The sequence below is a fragment of the Bactrocera latifrons genome, unplaced genomic scaffold, assembly GCF_001853355.1.
Source record: "Bactrocera latifrons isolate USDA-ARS-PBARC rearing strain unplaced genomic scaffold, ASM185335v1 scaffold_74, whole genome shotgun sequence".
Taxonomy (NCBI): domain Eukaryota; kingdom Metazoa; phylum Arthropoda; class Insecta; order Diptera; family Tephritidae; genus Bactrocera; species Bactrocera latifrons.
Genome location: NW_017537423.1, coordinates 713,864 through 732,110, shown reverse-complemented (window position 1 = coordinate 732,110; position 18,247 = coordinate 713,864). Strand labels below are relative to the sequence as shown.

General features: G+C 34.1%; 1 protein-coding gene across 1 annotated transcript in view; it reads left to right on the top strand.

The window, feature by feature from the left end:
• The window catches only part of LOC108976255 (calcitonin gene-related peptide type 1 receptor), a gene marked incomplete in the record, with an annotated part of 342,301 nt that extends 325,752 nt beyond the window's left edge, over positions 1–16,549 (top strand). Inside the window, 10 exon segments of the mRNA XM_018945214.1 lie at positions 8,483–8,693; positions 9,385–9,874; positions 10,929–11,019; positions 11,244–11,335; positions 11,544–11,670; positions 11,843–11,944; positions 14,772–14,890; positions 15,266–15,339; positions 15,434–15,540; positions 15,868–16,549. Of these exon segments, the coding sequence (XP_018800759.1) occupies positions 8,561–8,693; positions 9,385–9,874; positions 10,929–11,019; positions 11,244–11,335; positions 11,544–11,670; positions 11,843–11,944; positions 14,772–14,890; positions 15,266–15,339; positions 15,434–15,540; positions 15,868–16,140 (1,608 nt within the window).
• Between the last annotated feature and the right edge of the window lie 1,698 nt (positions 16,550–18,247).

The following is an 18,247-nucleotide window of genomic DNA, read 5'->3' as shown; positions in this document are numbered from 1 at the left end:
GGATTCCGGAAGTGACTGTGATTTTCAACTATTTCTTCACGTCGGAATATTTTTTTGTTTGTTAAGATTAATTTCACATCCGAAAACTTCAGTCCCGAATTTTTCTGGATTCAAATTTTGGATTTCGGGACTATAATAGTTTTTAATTAAAAAAAAAAGTGGTTAGTGCTATGATTTTCAAAATTTTCTGTAATTTTTTCAGATTTCGGCCCTGCAAATAGAAGCTTTTAGAATTGTATGTAGTGTCCGTTCCGCCTGTAGATTCAGGATTTGTCACTTGTTTATCAAAAAAGCCCTTAAAGTACCTTTCTTTTCTTTACTCTTTAAGTCGACAACCACTAAAAGCTTATTCTCAACATTTACTTCACATTTAAACCTGTCGAGGCATCAAGCTTGCTTAGAAAGTCTCCAAAGCTTCGTATGTAATACGTAGTTCGTCCGTCTGCTTATTATTAAATCTACTTTGTGCTCATTTCATTCAATTTTAGAAACTCATTTTAGGAAAAACTCCTGCAACAAGTACAGTTTGCCCTTAAGTAATTGCTTCAATTTCTTTTCAGCGCTTCACACATTCATTTCGCCGCTTCCGACATTTCTACACAACAACTTACATTTTATCAGCCAGTATAAGTACCACGTTTCGCTGTTTGAGGTCGCAAACAATTTCAATTTTCACTTCGCGCTTCAATTATTTCGTTCAACTGCGTACAATGTCACAGACTATACGTTAAAAGCGTAAACGCTCATATCATTAAAGCATACCTTTAGGCGACCATTATTTTATCTGCTTTTTCCTTTGTACTCAAGCGTGGTCTCCGATTAGCATAGTCATACGTATTTTTCACTTTACATCATCAATTATTTACTAAACAAATTTGTACCCAAATGTATGCAATGTTGTAGGAACAAGACCAAAGATTGCTATAGTAACCAGTTTCAACACCCGCGTCCAATTTTGCATAAAAATAAATTAATTCTCTCAATATCTTGTGTTCTGTGTCCAAAGTCATTAATCATGCTTCGAATTCGTGCGTAGGCGCTGAAAAGTTGGCTATGGTACATGAAGGAAAGACCGTATTTTCCAAATAAATACAGAGAAAAAGTTGCGCGCAGTTATTCACTCATTAAAAGCTACTAAAAGTCACACTTGCAACGGAAATTAAAACGGATATCCAATAATGTCGCCATTATAGGAAGACATTTACAGTGACTAGCACCAGTGCTGCCGTCTCAACTGTGTACTAATCTCGCAGTCCGCCCTCTTTATTCCTCACAAATTTCATGCATTTATTTTTGGGCCTAAATGTATGCATGTTTTTTAACTTTTTTTTAATTTTTTATATAATCCTTCTGTTGCAAAATTTTGTAGTCGGCAGTCAACACTACTTGAGCACACGAGGTCGCTCCTCCCTCCTTTCTTGAGTTCTGCATTTGCTCGCTGGTGCATGTGGGCGTGTTGTAGCCATATTTTAGGCACTTAATAAATATGCAAATTGTATTAGCGCGCAGACTTCAACGAACATGAGTGCTGTTAAAAAATATATACAGGAAAACAATCCATTCAGGTACCAAGCACTGCTTTTTTGTCGCTTACAAATTTTGTAGTTATTTATGCGCCTACAGTTATGCAAACACAAGTATTTGCAAATTATTTACTCACAAAACTCTTGAAGATAAAAGCACTGACCACAATTGACCCTTGTGCATGCGGTATTTAAAATTAATGTCAACTTGAGCCCTAAATCAAACTAGAATAATTCCTTTCGGTTTGACATTTGGGTTGCCTGAGGGTATGCTTGATTCCCGTGTGATAACGAATGGCCGATAAAGGATTTAGTTTGTGGCCATTGGTTTTGCTAGAAAATGCAGTTAAATATATTTTTTTATTTTTAGAGTTTTAAGTAAAGGATTTCCAAATGAAATTTTAGATACTTACTAATTTTTCAATATTTTGTGACTTTACACATTTTCTACATTTGAAATTACCACTGCATGCTATTGCACTTAATTTTTTTGTGTATTATTTCATTTAGTTACATTTATTTATGTGAACTTTGTACAGTGCTTTGATCAACTAAGCTACAAAATTTCAAAAGTCTACAAACTCTACACTATCTTAATATTGCTTACTATACACGAATTTTGCAAATTCAGTGCTTTGTATAATATTTAAAGAGCTTTAATTAGGAAAAACACTGATTTTAAAAAGGTCTACAAACTCTGCACTACAAAAATATGTCGTAATATTCACGTGATTTGATTAATCCCTGCTCTGTAGATTATTTACGTGCTTTAAACAAAAAAACTAAAAAAAATTTAAAGTCTACAAACTCGACACGCTCTTAATATAATTTACCTTACACGAATGTTGCACACTTATTGCTCTGTATAATATTTTAAGTATTTTAATTAAGAGAATCACCGTTTTTAAGAGGTCTACAAACTCTACACTACAAAAATATGTCTTAATATTCACGTGATTTGAATAATCCCTGCTTTGTAGATTATTTTCAATGTTCTAAACAAAAAACTAAAAATTGTAAAAAGTCTACAAACTCTATACTTTAATTTAATTTTTTTTTTTTTTTAATTTTATACTTTTCGCTAATATTATATTCATTAATTTTGCTTGTTTATTTTTCGGCGCGATCATTTATGTTTATATTTAAATTCGTAATAAGCGAGTAAATATTTTAAACAAAATTTATTTCTGCCATCAAAACGCGCCAATTATAAAATTGTATGAGTTGTGAACAGAGATTTGTGACAAGAGATTTCAATATAAATTCCACTAATCATACACACATAAATAGTGTTTTCTTTCATGCATGCAAATAAATCCGATTTTAGCAATTATGATTGAAATTCGAGTGTGTGAAATTAAAAATTCCATGTCTCAATTGAAAAACGGCAAATAAAAACTTCATAGAAAATAGATTTTATTAAATAATATGAAAAGAAATATTTCAATAATTGCATGTTGCCAGCGTGGCTACAACTCTGTGGGACGCCATAAAATATACTACATAATCCACCATTAAAACCTACAATTTATAATAATGCCTGTGAAATTTATGTAATCCACTTTTAAATATCACCGACAAACACAAAACTACATTTACCACAGCCACAATTTCACTGGAAGCGTTGTTTTGTAAACTGTATACATGACTGTATAAATTTAGATTTCGGCCGCAGCGCACAAAATTATGCTACGTAAATTTGTATGGTGGCAAAAAGTCAACCATGAAACGAGTTGTGGCAGACAATTATGATCGCAAGCAGAAATACTGGTTTACCACCACGTAAATTGGCGAAAATTTGTTTAAAATTCGTTTCAATTGAAACATAAAAACAAACGGTTTAGCGTAAGCGCCTAAAAATGTGCAAACTTCCGGTAATTTTGTATACAAGCAAGCAGTGTTTATTGTCTAAAGTGTGCATATAAATAATGCGCTCAAAGCATATGAGATCATGAATTTCTGTGCAGTGTTGGGGTTAAATTGTGCGCCGAAAGGTAGGCAATAATATTACAAAAATTTTGTCGGAATCGTGAAACATGTTAAAACACATTTATAAACATAATTAATTGTGTATGAAAATAAGTAAATCATACTGTAGCATGGCTTACTGTGTTAGGAAGGGATTTACGATAACTTCGCATGACAAGCAAAAAGTCACGCGCGCCTACCGCCAAGAAAGTTGGCAATTTTTTCGTGTAAAATAAGGTTAAACGCCATAAACAGTCATTTAAAATTTAGAGCAGTTAAACATTTTTGTATGACAACCTTTAGGGTTCATTATAGCTTTGCGTAAAGTTCAGAGCCTGATTGTATGCTATTATTGCTAATACTTAATAATATATGTATATTTCGATGATATGATACGTTCACAAATATAAAGCAATTTTTTATATTTATGTAAAAGAATAGAGTTTCAAATCTACTCCACGCTTAAAATTATACTTTTGTATCAGCTGACTTAAATTCTCGCTATATAAAATTACCAAAACTTGACTAATTAAATTGTATGGCACCTAAATTGTCATATCGACATATTTCACCACATATGTATACTACTGCTTACTTATATCTAAAAATTATATAAATAAGAGGCGAAAGTTCATGACTTTTGTCTAAAAATATTCAAAGTAGTCACGGTCACTAAAAAAGCTTCCACAAGCTAGCCAAAAATATCCGCTTTATTGATGGTTCGAAATGTGTTCTATTTTTAGATACAGTGTTTTAATTCTGGCGCCATGTGAGAACGCCTAAAAATTTACTTCGATGACATTTAATAATCGGTGATTCGTTTTGAAATAAAAAGGATTCCATTAATTAAGGAAGCCAACTGAGGGGGGTTAAAAAGATTTCTCTGTTTAAATTCATTTCAAGTCCATAAAGAAAAAGCTATATTATTATTGATAAATAAAACCAATGATCGATATATTTTCAGTGTTTGACAAAATGGCGGCTTCCTCTAAAAACAATCGCAAAAATTTGTAAAAAAAAAAGTAGTAGCTTTAAAAATATTTATCAATAATCTTATTCCTTCGATCATTAACCGATATATTGGTTAGTCGAAAAAGTCTTTTCGTATTTTGTCATTAGATGTCGCTGCAGCCGTATATCTCCAGTGCTACCAATCACATTGTGTCATACCATATAGTGTTGGAATGGTGAGTTTTAAGCTTCATTTCAATTAAAGTCGGAAAAGTTGGTGCAGAAATTCGCTATATTTTGAGATTTTTTTTTTATAAAAAAGATTAGAATGCGGCTACTTATACACACATAACGCATTCATATGTGAAAAAAGAGAAAGAACATAGAAAAGCGCAGCAGCGCCGCTTTCATTTCGAAGACAATAAAAATGGTCCGCAATCTGGTCTACTATCTAACTGCCGCTGGTACTTCTTCCTCACGGTAGCACCCACTTGTGACATTAAATTTAATTATGCTTTTTTTCAGCAACTGCACCACCACAAACTGCCACCCATTAGCAAGCACACATACTATGTACATACATTCATAGCTTTGTGCCTAAAGGCAGACAGTGGGTGCCATGACGCATGAGCTAGCTTCATTCCTGTACAAGCCTACTTGCCCTGCTAAAGCTTAGCTGCGGCGTTTTTGCTATCTTTTGTTTTTAATGTTAACATTCTGACCAGCATTTTTCCGCTGCTCGTTGTAGTTGTTGCTGTTTCGCTGCTGCTTTCGCTTGTTAAGTTTATTACAATCAATTGTGTAACGGTAGACATATAACGTATAYGCCCGGGTGCACCGGCTAAGTGCTCGTGCTGGGTGTCCGCAAACAATGCGCGTATGTGTGTGTGTGAGCAACAATGTATAGCTTATGCGTTGACTTCTAGAGTAACCTAACTGCCAACAATAAAAGCGCTGTCTCTTACGGTGGTGTCAACTCAGATAGAAGAAGAAGCTGGCGTTGAATGGTTATGGTGACTTAAAAGCAGAAAAGCGCATACTGGGTATACTGTCAGATTTAATTTTTTTGTTTTTTTATATACAATTTTAAGATTTTTTTATCATTATTTTATTTAAGTTTCGAATTTTTGCTTTGCGTTCTACCTATGCTATATTTTTAAACTCTTGTCAAAACCTTTTTATTTGCGATGGCTATTATAGCTTCGGATTTTCATTTTGTTTGAGTATAATTGCTTATATGTCTATATAATTTCTGGTCTTAGCAAGTTAGCTATTGACTTTATTATTCTTACTTCATTAGCCTTGCTATTTTATTATATTCCTTTTAATATGTAATAATATTTTCCTTAAATTACAACAAAAAATGGCGTTAGCTGTTATTTGCCTGCCTCAGCCTTAGATGTGCGCCACTTGTTTGCCTTCCAGCAATAATACAATTAAATGCAATCCAATTATTGTAAATGAAATTGTGTTGCTCATTTATTTGCCACTTCTTTGCCACTGCTCGGTTGCTTCTTATATTCACAGTTTTTACTATCACATTAATTAGCCACGTGTATGTGATATTTGATTTTTCCTGCTTTGTTTTAATTTTTTCCTGCTTTTGTGGGACTTTTTTTTACTTGAGTGCTTCATTAAAGCTTGACGCTGCACTTACTGCTGACGTAAATGTACAAGCATGCTTTGCTATGTAACATACTGATCGGCGCTTTCGCCATCAAGGTAATATCGTCATAGAATACACAGTATCGGTATTTATGCGCCACTTCATCACTACAAAGTAACGATTTTCAGTGTATTATTTTTTGTAGCATACTTCTTGGGTTTTTTTTTTATTTCGTGATATAATTGATTTTTGCACTACGCTTGTTAAAACTTTCTTCACAAATTCATTTAGTAGACACGAATATCTCATTCTATGGTGGCGAGTGTAGTATGCAGCATACTTTAGGCAGGTGTTCTACCAATAATGGTATTATTTTACTCTGCAGTAATACTTATATACACTGATTCTTTTTTAGACAAAGAAATAAAATTGTCTGTGTCTCCAGCTCTATTTATAGTATAATTGATGCATAAATTGTCTAAAAATTAGCATACTTTTCGGCGCACAGTACAATTGAGGCAATTCGTTTAACTTACCAAGACTTTATTTGCTAACTGCTTACCATAAATTAACCTACACTGTATAAATATTTGTGATAGGTTTGCAACTCGCTTCTGTAAAGCATATTTATAGGCTTCCGCAATTTTTTTAATGTTATCAAAATAATTTAAAAATGAGTAATAATATTTTCATGGCACAAATAAGTATTCAAACGATTTGCATTTTGTGTTTCATTTAATTACAAAAAAATTGCATGCTTTCAGGCGCTTACATGAAATAGTTATATGCGGTATACTATTTTTGGTATTCATACCAATTTTTTTTACTATTTTATTTGCTATTGTAGAACGTCTGCGTGTCATATGCAGCAATCTATCACATGCAATAATTTTTGTACATGTGAAAATATACAATTTCTAAAAATTATTTCTCAACAATATCAACTTATTAATTTTTGTTTATTTTTAATTTGCTGTGTATTTGTTCTGCGCATTGCGCTTAGCAGCTTAAATTAATTTAAAATATTGCCTGCAGTGCTTAGTATTGAAAATATTTTACTACTGTAGCATACTTTTTGGCTGCTGACTGACTGAAATTCGCATGTTTGTATATAATTCACACAGAGAGGTGTTGTAGTTAGATTTTGTAGATTAACTTTCATTCAAATGACTTACAGTTGCTTGTATTTATGAACTCCAGGCAATTATTTTTTTAATATTGTAACCTGTGTCATACTTTTAGGATCACAATTCGTATTTGGCAACATTTTTTGAACAAATTTAAGCGATGCTAATATATACTGAATTGTTAAGCCAGTAATATGCAATTTTAAGTGTATTGACCCGACCTCTTTATTAAACCTGACATTAAAAAAAAAATCCAACCAAATCTATACCCGAAATATTTATTGATACTTCCTTAAATTTTCTACTTCAATAAAAAAAAAAAATACATTATCACATTTCTACTCTTTTGAAATATTATGAACTTTCAATTCTTCACAGAAATTTTTTTGCAATTTTCATAAAGCTGTAAAACTTACATTTACTTTACACTACGCTGAAAGCTATGCTTCGTTTGTATAATTCTTATCAACCATAATATGGTTTCTCAGAGGTGATTAAATAAACATTTCCGCGTCATTAGAAATAGTTTTAACGCCTGCAGAAAGGCTTTACTGGAACTAATTTTACCAAACTGAAATCAAACGTGAATCAAGTCACCGATAAAGTATGCCAAAACCGCTTATTATAAATTTTGAAATAATTTTTCGCTTCAATCAAACGCAGTTCGTTACATAGGTGTAGAGTTTATGCCGTGTCGTCATTCTCATTAAGCGAAAAATAAGCCATGAAACAATTTCCTCCACATGAAGGCTCAAATTGGCAGTAAAACACATTTCCGGTCAAGCGTTGAAAGCGATATGTGCTAACGGCATGTGGTCGCTTACACACATATGTACTAAGAACATCCGGTTTTAGCAGCCTGCCCTGCCGACAACTGCCATACAAATCTTTCCGGCGTCGTTACACACACACATACACATTTTCTTTCGTTTCCAATCAATTTTGACTTTGCACATGAAATTTGCTGCCACTACAAAGCGTAAAGCGCGATAGAAGTAACAACAGCTGCTGACAGTTCATTTAAAGCGCTTTTACACTTCAGTGAAAAACAATTGAAGCCGATCGTAGGGTGGCAAGGCGCGCGAGATGTGCTAGGACAAACACAGCCGTGCCTTTTTAAGCAAACGACCTGCTTACATATTCATTTACACACACATATGCAGCACAAATAATTGATTTAAACGTAATGCGCCTATAAGCGCGCTATAAAATTCATTATTTTCGCTTTGTCAATAAAATTTTAATACTTTTTATCTTTATTGGTCTGCTTTCTTTAATTCGCACTCTCTCCCTCTTTTTCATTCCAGCAGTAAAGCGGTTTTGCTCCTGTGAGTTTGTGTGGCGAAATACCCATTGTCTGTTGTCAGGGCGTCTACGCCCACACAATGGCCTTTCTCTTCGAACCATTTCAGGCCGATGACCAATATTTGCGCGAATTCCTTTCACATCTTTATCTCAATTGCATAGTACGCTATCAAAATGAGACCGGCTCGGCAGTCAATGATACGGACGATGACGGTAAGTAAATTTTAAATAATTTGCCAAATTTGTCTTAATAACCGCTTAAGTCAAAATTAATTTTTATTTATAAAATATGCAAAAATACATATTAAATCATCAGGACGACGTGTGTAGGATTAAATATGTCTATTTTTTGATATACTTATTTTATGTTTCTCGGTTTATTTCAAACCACATTATGTAGAAAGATAGGTCGATACCTTCGCCTATTTTCTCTAAATTTTTAAAACATTGCCTACATTTTGGCACATGTACGACTATTTTTTAGCTGATTTTCTGGATTAGTACAAAAAGGACTTTGAAAACGCTGATTTATTATGAGTTTATACCAAAACCTGTATCAATTCGTCCATACTTTCGCCTTTTTTTTATAAGATTGACCGGCTAATCTTCAAACGTTGCCTGCTTGACGGCGCATTTATGTTATTTTTTTTAGTCAGTGGTCTATTCACACTCGGTATATATTGGATGCGTTCTGTAAGCAAAAATGTAAAACTTACTATTTTACAAATGATGAATAATGAGAATAAGGGCAAGCCTAAACAGATGGTCGGACCACATTCATTAGTAAAATCATATTTCCTTAAATTGCGGTACATTGCTAAAAAAAAAACTTCTATAGCACACATCCCACATTTTCTCAACAAAATTTTTCTCCAACCTCCAACACACATGCACACTAACGCAGCCAACTACATTGGCGTGCCGCGTTACCTCGAAGAGGCCGTGCTCAACGAAGGCAGCATAGACTTGTCGAATGTGGACGAAGCGCAAGCGGAACAAAATGAACTCTTCGCCTACATCTCCAAGCATAGCTTAAAACCACCGCCAACAACAACAACAGCAGCGTCACGCACTAGCAAGAATAACAGTACATTTCAGAGCAACTACAATGGGAGCAACATAAACGAGACGTACCCATATATCAGCAACATTATTGTCACTTCAACACCTACAACAAATGCCAACGCTTCTGCAAATGGCACTTCGTCGATTTCTTCCGCAACTTCTTCGCCGGTCACATCACCCACGGCTGCTGGCTCACCGCCGCTGCGCTTTTGCCCTTTGCGCTTCGATGGCTACCTCTGCTGGCCGCGCACCCCCGCCGGCACTGTGCTCAGTCAATATTGTCCGGATTTTGTGGAGGGCTTCAATCGCAAATTTCTGGCGCATAAAACGTGAGTGCAAAGCAATAATCGAAAATTGAAAATTGAGAAACGAAAATCAACAGAGACTATTGCCACAGCTTCTCGGCAGGTAGTGGCGCTTTGTGGCACTTTGCTCCTCTCGTTGGTTGATGCATTTGCACAAGCAAATATTTGGTTAATCTTTTGGTTGATACAAATGCATCGCCCACATTAGTTATAAAAATAATTTTCGAAAAAATTTTGAAACATTTTAAAACAAAACCAGCAGTAATGCGAAATACGCATTTTTAGTTACATACAAATATATCGATAATAAAAGTAATCGGTTAGCGATATGTATAAAACAAAATATACGTATGTTAATAAAAATTTTCAGCTGGCAAAAATTAATATTAATGTCTACTTTTTCTGTAAACAAATATATCGATAACGAAATTTATCAACTATCGATATGCGTACAACAGATAATGAATATGATAATACACATTCTAACTTAACAAAAATTAATATAAATATCTGCTTGTTTTAAAAAGTTTATCGATAATAAAATTTATCAATTATCGATATGTATAGAACAAAAATTAAATATGTTAATAAACATATTAACATGGTAAACATTAATATAAATGTCTGCTTTGTCTGCAAAAAAATATATTGATAATAAAGTTTATCGATTTCAAATATAAATATAACAATAGACAAATATGATAAAGTATTAGCTGGGCAAATATCAATATGCATACATACATACATAGACTTGTTTTAAAAAGTTTATCGATAACAAAATGTATCGATTTTTTATTTACATAAAATAAGCAATAAAATTTTAATATAAATATTAAATTTGTAAAAATTAATGTAAATATCTGTTTTTTGTCCAAAATTCCTATTTATCGATTTCAAAAACATCAATATAAGAAGCTTTTGCTGCTAAAAATTTTTGTTTTTATATATTACACACATATGTATTTTTTTTTCAATTTTTTCTTTCCCAATCAATCATAATCAATCACCATTTATTTCACATAAACAGTTCTAAAAATCGATAACTTTGTGTCATCGCTATACTTTATCCCCATTTTAGTTGTCTGGAGAACGGCACCTGGTATCATCATCCTGTAAGCGGACGTGAATGGTCCAACTACACCAATTGCATTGATTACGATGACTTGCAGGTAAGAGAGTGCATATTAAAGAGCGCGATAAAGAGTAGCGTTGTAAAAACTTTAATTTAAATTCAGTCTATGAAATTCCAATTATTTTAAGTGCCAAATCGTTAATATTTTAGAAAAAAATATCAAACACTTTCTAAAATAAGTTTGCTCAACTTTATGCCAAGCATAAATTTTATTTGTATTTTGTCCACTTTCATGCGCTCTTCTGGCGTTGCTCTCAACAGTTCCGCAGTTTTGTCAACGAGCTGTACGTGAAAGGCTACATCGTTTCCTTAATCGCATTACTACTCTCACTCGTCATATTCCTCGGCTTCAAGTAAGTATGCAACAGGTATTAAATATTTATATGCCTCAAGCATTTACAAGCACACAAACGGTATTTTTTCTATGTGTATGTGTGTGTGTRTTTTAAGAGCATACGGCAATTCATACTTCACTGCCGTTTACAATTCTAATAACTTTAAGTTATCTAATCTACTCTTTTCTTCTTATTTGCCTTGCATTTATTATGCATAAACCGTTAGATCCTTGCGCTGCACACGCATACGCATACACGTGCACCTGTTCGCCTCGCTGGCATTCACTTGCATCGCCTGGATACTCTGGTATAAATTTGTGGTCGAACAACCGGATCTAATAGGCAATAATCCGGTAAGTAGCAATGTTTGGTTAGGCATAAATAATATTTGTTTTCGCTTTATTTGCTTGCATAATAATCTCTACAATAAAGAGACATATGTATGCATGCACGTTTGCATATAATCGATTTAATACTCTTATAATATAATAAATTAACATTATTTCAATTTAATCTTGTTTGTAGCCCTGGTGCATAATTCTACACCTGGTCGTGCACTATTTTATGCTGGTCAATTACTTTTGGATGTTTTGTGAAGGGCTGCATTTGCATTTGGTGTTAGTGGTGGTAAGTGCAAATAAATAGAAATTAATATTTATACCTATAAATTTATTATTTATACCTTTTTCGATATGTATAACTGTAACTTAAAAACTCTTCAAATCGATAATACAGTATATCGATAACAAAATTTATCGATAAAACTAGTACTAAAACAAATTGAAAATGTTACAGTAAAGTGTGCATGAGATGGAAACTGAATATATCACTGATTATCAATAACACAATTTATCGATAAATGCAGTACAGAACAAGTTTAACTCATAATCATTTAAAAATTATTTTTAGTGTGGAACGTGCTTTAAATATCAATAAATTATTGATTATCGATAACATAATTTATCGATAAATATAATACAGAACAATTTGAAATTGTAATGATTTCACCATGAATCTTACATTCAAATTCAATAAATAATTGGTTATCGATAACATAATTTATCGATAAATATAAATCATTGGCTATCAATAACTCAATTTCTCAATAAACGTAGTACAGAAGATTTTGAAATTTTCTTGATTTCAGTAGGCATCGTGCTTTAAAGATAAATAAATCATTGCTTATCGATAACATAATTTATCAATAAGTTGAATACGGGCCAATTTAAAATGATCGTGGTTGAAGTATGCATCGTGTTTTTAAAATCAAGAAATCATTGATTATCGAGAACATAATTTATCGATAAGTTCAATACAAATGAATTTAAAATTATTATGGCTTAAGTATGAATCGTGCATACGTAATTACATAGTATATCGATGAATGTAATACAAAAGAATTAGAAAGTATTACGAATTCAATATGCATCATTCATTAAAAATCAATAAATTAACTGTTATCGATAACATAGATATATGATAATATATAATACAGAACAAGTTGAAATTATTACGATTTGATAATAAGATATATAAAAAGTTGTTAGCGCTAGCCATAAATTTATCGACAAATTTTAAATAATTTTTTGACTTAAAATCTGATAATTGATCGCTTGCAGCTTTAAATTAAAACGCCTGCAAAATTAAAAAAACCTTTCAGGTCCTTGTGAAAAAATGCTGTGGGTTTCAGATAATGTTAAAATATCGATAAATGAAAAATGACACAAGTTGCCAAATTCATGTTATAAAACTCTAGTATAAAATTATGAATTAGTTTTTTTTCGAATTTTACCGATAACAATATGTACAAATTTACATATATAGATACATATGTATATAGTGGCTGCCCAATGGTGCCAACTTTATAAGAGTAGTAAAGCGATTTTACATAAAAAAAAATTAAAAAATGTATTAGTTACAATTTTAAAATTCATTAATCGATAAATTAATACAAAAAGCTATCGCACTCGTCGATAACCAAATCCGTATTTTTAACTGTGAAATGAAAATTCTTTGTTCCCTTAACAGCCATTAATTCAAATTTAATCGGTTAAAACTAGTCTGTTAATAATTAATCGAAATAATATATCGAACATAGAAATAGAGACTAAATTTTCTTAGTATTATCTGCAGCAAAACCGAACCAATCATTGTTTTTTTTTCTTAAAAATCCGATATCGATATGAAATAAGATAAAAATATCGATAACGTTTATAAACGATAACGGCGGGAAGCTTAATTTTAAGTTTATCAAAAATTATCGATACAAAATTGTGTATAGTTCATTAACGATATGGATTTTATTTAAAAATATTTAAATTTTTAGGAAAATAAGATTCGGTCAAACATATTAGGCTGTATCGATGAAAAATATCGATTTTTGCAATACATACAATCGATTTTTATAAAAAAAAATTGAACACATATCGAAAAAGTAATCGATATATTTTCCAAAATCTTTATCGACAAATTTTTCAAGTTTTATCTTTAACTTTTTAAAAATATGTATCGAGAAATTAAAAAAAATTATCACACATTATTATCGATTTCTATAATACATATGTATTATCGATTTTATCGTTAAGAAATGTTTTAATTTCGGCACATTTGGTAAAGCTTTCGCCATTCATTACAATACATCTGTGTTTAATGAAACATGCAAGAAATCGCTCGCTCATGCTCTCCATAAAGCGCCTGCATGCATTTTAAATTGCCAATAAATGTTGGTACCAATGCACCGTTCGCGCACTTGTTCGCACAAAAATTTATTCCGCAGAAAAAGGCAAAGTTTACGCTTGTTTATTAAGCAGGAAGTGCGCTTACAAACAATAACACACACACACACACACGCTGGATCAGTGCCACGCGCCTTTGTGCATGCAACGTTGAAAGTGGAAAAGTTTGATTAGCACTGAGTGCCTGTCAACACGGTAGTTGCCAAGTGAATGAAAATAGCACAAATAAAATCAAACCAACAAAAATTGCGCAATAAAAAATGCAAAGCGAGGTGAATACAAAAAAAAGCAGATGCGCTTACTGCTAAGCAAAGTTAGCGAGCGAAGCGAAGGAAAAAAATGGAAATTGTGTAAATGTGCATTTTAATGAGCACGCCCGGCAGATGCGCTAATTATGGCAATAAAACTTTGGCAAAAATTAAAAAAAAATAAAAGAAAATATTGAAAACAGCAGAAACTACTTTAAATTGTGCTCAAAAAGCGGAAAAAGTCGCGGCTTTTATTGAACTAAGCGCTTGACAAAATGCTTTCCTAGAATATTTGGCTTGAAATTCATTGCAATTATTTTAATTGAAATTATTTAATTGAAAATCTTACCTGAATTTTGCTTTATTATTATTTTGAGCGCACTCCAAACAATTAATGTAATTTTTGGTACAAAATATTTCATTTCGCATTTCGAAAATTAGTATAATTTGCTTTTTTTCTGCTCTTCACAGGTCTTTGTTAAGGACACCATTGTGATGCGTTGGTTCAAGCTCTTCGCCTGGATGTTACCCATACTTGTGCTGATGGCTTATGGCGCGGCAAGGTTTTTACACACCGACGATAATACACAGTAAGCAATTGCCGTTAATTGATTCCACTTACCTTTGTTTTCTGCTGAACCTTTGGGGGACCCTTTCTCCTGTAAAGAGAAAACCAAACTTCTAGATTCGCGTGCCTAGGCCAAGTGGCCACACAAAGTTGCTGTCTCCTGTCTTATTTTCCTGTCTGTGCGTAATTTCAATTATTTTGGATTGTCTCTTAGGCCAATAATTTAGAAGTTGTAAGCAATTTTGCATTCGTGTTTCGTTGTCTTCTAATACTATTGTGCTTCAATCATTCCGTACTTTCCTATGGTTGCAGTCATTTCTCACATTCCTCATCCGCTTCACTTTGCTTCGTCTGCTTCGTCTGTTTCGTCTGCTTCACTAACGCTCTTCTTTTCCAGCTGCTGGATGGACGACAGTCTGCTGCTTTGGATCCTGTCTGTGCCCATTTGTGCATCGCTCTTGGCTAGTTTCGGTACATATCATTCTCCTTATCTATTTTATACAACAACAACAACAATATACAACAACTAAATCGTATTTCTGTTTTCCACATCTCTTTCTTCCAGTTTTTCTCATCAATGTTTTGCGCGTCATTGTGCGCAAGTTGCATCCGCAGTCGGCGCAGCCGGCACCGCTGGCCATAAGGAAAGCAGTGCGCGCTACAATAATATTGGTAAGCGTATTTACATACAGAACTTGTGCAAAAAAGTGGGGAGAAGGGAAAAGTGAAAGTGAAGGTAGAGGTTAGGTGAAATTATTAGAATTAACTCAGAACCTAAAGTTCCCGAAGAATGGGAAAATTAGTTAAATATTTGCTATTTTTAATATTATAGGGAACTTTCAGCTCCCTTTCGTATATTTCATTGCACTCTTCATTACTTCTCCTCTTCATCCTGTTTCGTACTTTAGATTGGCACAGCAAACGGCTTTTGTGCTTCAGCTTCTCTTATTTATCAACTAACTTAGATTCTCTTTCTGATTTTCATCTCTCTTTTCGCAGATACCGCTATTTGGCTTGCAACACTCACTGCTCCCGTACCGCCCCGACACTGGCACACCACTGGAACGCTTCTACCAAATACTCTCCGTGATATTGGTGAGCCTGCAGGGCTTTGTCGTCTCCTTTCTCTTTTGCTTTGCCAATCACGATGTCACGTTCGCCATACGCACGCTCTTGAATCGGCTGATGCCCGCTTTGGTCTCACCACCACCACCAGGCACACATACCGGACAAATGGCAACAACAACACCAAGTCGCGAGCTGGGCGTGTAAGTGCAGGGAGCTGCGGAAGGAACGAGCCCGGAGAATGACGAGTAGCGGATAAAAAGCAAAGAAGCTTAGCTTTAGCTAGTGGAGGTGAATCAGAGCGCAGCCACAAAGGCGTTAGAACCACCAAACTATCGATTTCTATGGAGGACCGCAAATCATTGATTTTAAAATGCTTCAAATTTATAAAATTTATAAAATTTAATCTCCTGGAGAACCAAATTGTGCAGGAAGAAGTCATGTACAACTCACAACAACAAAAGTACACACTAGAAACATTTAAAAACCGAAAATTAATGCTAAAGTGAACGTAAAGAAGTATTTAGCGGCCAATGTAGCCGAGCAAATGTACTACAACAAAATACCAAATGAGATTGCATATATGTACTATATAAGCATGTAATATATATATTTACACAGTAGCAATAAGCCACGTTGTAATTTATTTGAAAGCACATACAAACAAATATATTGACGCAAATAAAGATATGAAACAAACCAAAATCAAATTCTTCTTTCCATTGAAACACAGTAGATCGCTTTTATGTCTAAAGAGCTCTAAATCTTTCACAAAAGTACCGTTAATGGAAAGTAACGGTATACTCAGTACCTCTAAGCCCTACTGGAACATTCTGTGTTCGAAACCCATTCCGAACAAGGTGTAGTACACGAGATATATTCTACTAAAGCACGCAACAAATAAACATTAAAATTCCATTGACGCAATGATTTTATGAAAAAATGTAGGCACCCAATTGAAGCTTAATTGCTCGGAGCAAATACCAACACCAGCTTTTGAAACTAATTTAAGAAAAATTATGGATTTTTCGCATAATTTCCTCAAAAACCGGCGATTTGGTACACATTTTTACATCTCAAAACTTTTGGGTAAATCCAAATTGAAATTTTCTTGAATGCAATTATGCGCCATGCGTTTCTGCAAATTTCTGCATTTTTACTTTTTCGCTAGGACCTCTGGTTTAAAAGTTATAAGCATTTTTGTGTTCGGCGGTTGCTTGCTGCATGGTTCTGGTCGCCTGGTAGAAATCCAGGATTTTTGCACCAAATTGAAAGTGATTTTTCTGTGGCGTCGGCAGCGGCGGCGACTGCGGCGGCACCACAAATTTGCGTTGCATACGCAAAGGGGCCAAATTGGGGAGGCGGAAGCGGGGCACCCGGACGGGCCGGAAACCGGAACAGATCACCGACCGGAAGCGGAAAAGCAATATCCCACTTCCGGCCTGGAGGCCAAACCGGAAGTGGAATACAGGAAACGGAAATGCGCCTCACTTCCGGTTCCGGTTTCTGACTTCCTGTTTAGAGCTCAGACCGGAAGTAGGATATTGTATTTCCGTTTCCGGTCGGCGACCTGTTCCGGTTTCCGGTCCGTGCCCTGTTCCTGTTTCCGAGCCGCTCCCGCATCCGCTTTTTAAATTGGCCCCTTTGCGTATGCAACGCCCCACGCAAATATCTAGCGTCGCTGCCGCCGCCGCTGCCGACGCCACAGAAAAATTGCTTTCAATTTGGTGCAAAAATCCTGGATTTCTACCAGGCGACCAGAACCATACAGCAAGCAACCGCCGAACACAAAAATGCTTATAACTTTTAAACCAGAGGTCCTAGCGAAAAAGTAAAAATGCAGAAATTTGCGGAATCGCATGGCGCATAATTGCATTCAAGAAAATTTCAATTTGGATTTACCCAGACATTTTGAGAATTAAAAATGTGTACCAAATCGCCGGTTTTTGAGGAAAAAATCGTCAAAAACTATTCTTTCTCCGAATTGAGAGTGTTGAAGTGGGGCGTGGGAGATCTCCGAGCATTTCTCTATTCAATGCCAGTCCAAAATTTTTAAATTTCGAACATTTCGCCCCTAAATTATAAGTTTTTAGCAGGCACTTTAAGCACCAACTTACCAGTGAATTGCACCCTCTTTTCGCTCGCAGTAAGTAAAAATAGACTGGTAGACGCATCAATGATAAGAAATGCCTTGTATCGTTGTATTGACTATTGCTAGTTTTACCTTTTTCTTGGCGGCATCTGAGCCGAAATATTCCAAATAAGCACACACACATTTGTTAATTTTTATTACTTTTTTTTTTTTTTTTTTTTT